Genomic DNA, 4,688 nt, shown 5'->3' on the forward strand with positions numbered 1-4,688 from the left:
GACCTTGAGCGATCCACCCGCCTCGGCCTCCCAGAGTGCTAGGATTACAGGCGTCAGCCACAGCGCCCGGCCAACACGAATTTTTAATATGAGAAAAAATTAGTTATTTAAGATGTTACAACAAAAAATCTTACGACAAATGTTTTAATTCATTAAAAGAAATAAAACAAGTAACATATTAAGGAATAAGAATCAGAATGGCATTATTTTTCTCAATAACAACCTTGGAGACTAGAAGATAGTGGAGTAATGTCTTCAAGTCTCTGTGTGAAAATAAAGTCTAAACCCAACTACCAATTGAATATGAGGATTCAAAAAAAGAAGTCGTCATTCATACAAAGACTCAAAGAAAATGTATCTCTCCAAGGCACTATTTCTCAGCAAGCTATTGGAGAATGTGCTCCAGCAAAATAAGAAAGTAAACCAAAAAAGAGGAAGACATGTGATTTAGGAAATGGTGAAACCTATGTAGGAGATCGGAGAAGAAAAGTCATAGGATTATAGCTACGCCTAGGCCCACAGAGCCAAATCCAGACCAAAACAAGAGAATGAAGGACTTTGGGAGAGAAAAATGGGAATTTTTATGGATTAAAAGATCTTTTATTTATTTATTTTTGAGACGGAGTCTTACTCTTTTGCCTGGGTAGAGTGCAGTGGCATCATTGTAGCTCACTACAACCTCAAATTCCTGGGCTCAAGCCATCCTCCTGACCCAGCCTCCTGAGTTGCTGGGACTACAGGCACACACGCCAAGATGCAGAGCTAAATATTTTTAATAGAGACGGGGTCACCCTCTTGCTTAGGCTGGTCTCCAACTCCTGAGCTCAAACGATCCTCCTGCCTTGGCCTCCCAGAGTGCTAGGATTACAAGCCGCCACGCCGGCCTAAAAGATCATTTGATATAGATTCAGGGGGAAAAAACAATAAATTAATGTTGAAAATCAAACATATGAAAACACAAGGAAGGTATTAACTCTAGAAAAAATAAAATGTAATTCAAAAAAGAAAACACAACAAGAATATAGTACTTCAAGTTTTTGTATACATTTAGCATCATAGTGAAGCAAATGCAGATTGTGGATTCGGTAAAAATATTGATATAACTATATTGGGAAGACAGAAGGGGGAGGTGGGAAAGTGGTATAAGAGAGATAAAACTTCATCTATCATATAATAGGAAGTCAACAGAGAATGTCTAAAATGGACAATTCAAGATATAGCAATATAAAATTATTCAAGGACATGGAAGTAACTACCAGAAGCAATAGCTAAAATAGTTGCACTTTTGTTAAGACAGATGAGTCCATTTGCTGTTCTGTGTCAAACGTATCTTGCTCATACTCTGTAAACCTGTGTCTTGCTCCTCATCTGTAAACCTACCTTGTCCTCCCTCAATAAACTTTGCTTAACACTTGCCTTGCTTTTGGTATGTCTGGTCATTCTTGGGCCAAGAGCACACTTAAGAACTAAGAACAGACAAGATTATTGACCCTGAACCCCAAAACAAGTAGGAGAGAATATTTAATAAAGATACTACATGTATTCATTATATGTAAATCAAAATAAACTAGTGAAGTGCGTACTGAAAAATAACCACCGGTTCTTTAGAAAGATAAAATAGGTGTCCCAGGCAAGCATGGTTAAAGAAGAAAGAGGAAAACTGAAAATATACAATATTAGGAAAGAGAAATATACAGACTACATAGATATAGAAAAGATGAAAATAATTCTAAAAGAATATTTTGTAATTCAGTTAGCAATAAATTGAAAATCTAAAAGAAATACATTCTCTCCTAGAAAACAATATGACAATATATAATTAAATCCAGAAAACCTAAGAACTCTCTAAAAAAAGCAAATTTAAAAATAATAAAAGTACATTAAGATAGATATTAATGGATACCCTCACAATAAGTATCGAATTCAAATAAATGCACAATAGAGCATTGTGCATTTAGAGCATGGAGATATGGAGAAAGGAAAGGCTTCTTGGTAAAATCAGAAGCTTTAAGGATTTGTAGCAAAATTGCCCCACTTTTCCAATATTAAGTAAAGTATAAATAGTATTAACAGCTTTAAATATTAGATAATGTTAAAGTTATCAACAAATGAAACAATCATTTTCATTATCAAAGAAATGCCTATACTTCAGGAAATTTTTACTTTCTTCTTGTCCAAGTATAATCTCCCTTGAAAAAAGTCATTGATTGCAATTTTTCCCTCCAGATGTTTCAAGGGTCTGTTTTGTTCCCAATACTTTTCTTCGGTTTGGGATGATTCTTGAGCAGTATCTTTACAAAGGTAATGCAGCTGCTCCAGTTGCTTAGTGAACATCTGAATTTTCTGTTGAAGGTCTTTGGTTTTCTGTAAGAAAAATATATAAAAATTCCCTGATGGTCCATGTCTTCTATGTAGTTTCAAAATTATGTGCAAGTTCTATTTACATCAACGTTATAGTCACATTAAGTTATAAGTAGATGAACAGGGAAGACTTTAAGATTTGACACGTGTAAGTTGGGTTACAATATAAATAGAAAACTTTGATACACAAAAATAATATAGTTTGGTTAGTACTGAGAAATAAAGTTGTATAATGAATTTTAAGAAAGCAGAGTATAGGGTGGACACAGTGGCTCATGCCTGTAATCCTAGCACTCTGGGAGGCCGAGGCAGGAGGATCACTTCAGCTCAGGAGTTCAAGACCAGCCTGAGGAAGACCGAGACCCCATCTCTACAAAAAATAGAAAAATCGGCGGGCATGGTGGTGAGTCTCTGTAGTCCCAGCTATTCAGGAGGCTGAGGCAGGAGGATTGCTTGAGTCTAGGAGTTTGAGGGTATAGTGAGCTATGATGACACCACTGCAATTCTAGCTGGGGCTACAGAGTGAGACTTGGTCTCAAAAAAAAAATTTAAAAAAAGAAAAAGAAAAAAAAAAAAGAAAGCAGAGCATTAAAAAAATTGGAATTCTACATAGACTACCATGTATCAGGTTTCACTAACACTTTGAATCTAAGCAATACACAGTCTTTTCTCAGTATCTGTGGGGGATTGGTTCCAGGACCTTACATGGATGCCAAAATTCAGGGATGCTCAAGTCCCTGATATAAAACGGGACTTTGAGGAAAAAAAAAAGAAAAGAAAAGAAAATGGGACTTTGTATATATAATCTATGCATATAATGTAAATGCTATGGAATAGTTTTTGTTTGTTTTTTTTTTGAGACAGAGTCTAACTCTGTTGCCCAGGCTAAAGTGCCACAGTGTCAGCCTAGCTCACAGCAACTTCAAACTCCTGGGCTCAAGTGATCCTCCTGCCTCAGCCTCCCGAGTAGCTGGGACTACAGGCATGTGCAGCAACGCCCAGCTAATTTTTTTCTATTTTTAGTTGCCTGGCTAATTTAGTAGAGATGGGGTCTCACTCTTGCTGAGGCTGGTCACGAACTCCTGACCTCAAGTGATACTCCCACCTTGGCCTCCCAGAGTACTAAGATTATAGGTGTGAGCCACCACGCTTGACCAGGAAATAGTTGTTATACTGTATTATATAGGGAAAAATGGGAAAATAGGAAAAAATGTACGCACATGTTCAGTACAGGTGCAATTTTTCTAAATTTTAGATCCTTGGTTGGTTGAATCCACAAATTTGAGGCTGGGTGCCGTGGCTCACACCTGCCAAAGAACACACAGCTGGCAAATGCCAGGGCTGGGATTCATACTGGGGCTCTGTGCTTTTCATAACCATGCTATACTACCTCTTACATAATAATGGACCACGTCTTCTCTTCTTTTATGGTAGTAATAAAAATTAGATAAAAATTATAATTCGGAGCCACAGAGTTTACTAAATTGGCTAATATTAAAATTTGCATCTTAAAAGAATCAAATTGGAAAGAATAACTTTTATGTCAATAAACTTACAGATTTCCAAGGTTGCTCATTTGCACCAATTTCCTGAATCCTCTCTTTCACAGCTTCCTCCGTGGCTGGTATGAGGACAGTGCCCTCGCCTGGAAGGGTAGCCAACTGACCAAGGACACTCTGATATTGGGATTGCGCAGTTTTAGTTTCCCAGCCAAATGAATATGGAGGTCTGTCTAACTCAGATCTTTGTTTTTCTTTATGGACCAAATCTCGTTCACATTTATCCCATGTTTTCTGCTTATCTTTTGGTCCTTCGGCATGAAGAATGTTTCTTTCAAAGTTCTTGGACAGGATAGCTTCATCCTTATCCTAAGTGTGCCAATATACAGGTTAAACTTTCCATTTGAAATTTAACACAGAGACATTTACTTCCCTTGTTTTGAAATATAAATACAGTCACAACACAAAACTTCAGGAGCCCCCTCTCATCTCTGTCCTCTTCATGTACGACGTGCTTGTTTCTGAAAATTTTCAATGACCTTTCTCTAGCTTCCAAGTTCTAGAGAAAGACTTAACCAACTGATGACTTACCCGTCTATTTAATACCTTCTTTTAACCTATGCCTTCAATGTAGTTTGGCTATATTCTTTATGTTCGATACAGAACTGAACCAAGTCTCTAAAGACCACAGGAACAGGGTCTCTTTAGAGAGCAAGCCTCACCTCTCCCCTTTTTTCTAATTCACAAAAACTACTATACAATTGGTTATTCCTCTTGCAGATGAACTGTTAAGGCATAGTGTTCATTAAGAATATTTCAGGCCGGGCG

The 4,688-nt window shown here is 37.2% G+C and overlaps 1 protein-coding gene across 1 annotated transcript in view; it reads right to left on the reverse strand.

The window, feature by feature from the left end:
* The window catches only part of ESR2 (estrogen receptor 2 (ER beta)), a 164,324-nt gene that overhangs the window by 158,076 nt on the left and 1,560 nt on the right, over positions 1 to 4,688 (reverse strand). The window contains exons 2-3 of the mRNA XM_012656035.1: positions 3,918 to 4,229; positions 2,258 to 2,364 (exon numbers count right to left, since the gene is read on the reverse strand). Of these exons, the coding sequence (XP_012511489.1) occupies positions 2,258 to 2,364; positions 3,918 to 4,229 (419 nt within the window). The remainder of the gene's footprint in view (positions 1 to 2,257; positions 2,365 to 3,917; positions 4,230 to 4,688) is intronic.

This window comes from Propithecus coquereli, unplaced genomic scaffold (assembly GCF_000956105.1).
Source record: "Propithecus coquereli isolate 6110/MARCELLA unplaced genomic scaffold, Pcoq_1.0 Scaffold5, whole genome shotgun sequence".
Classification (NCBI taxonomy): domain Eukaryota; kingdom Metazoa; phylum Chordata; class Mammalia; order Primates; family Indriidae; genus Propithecus; species Propithecus coquereli.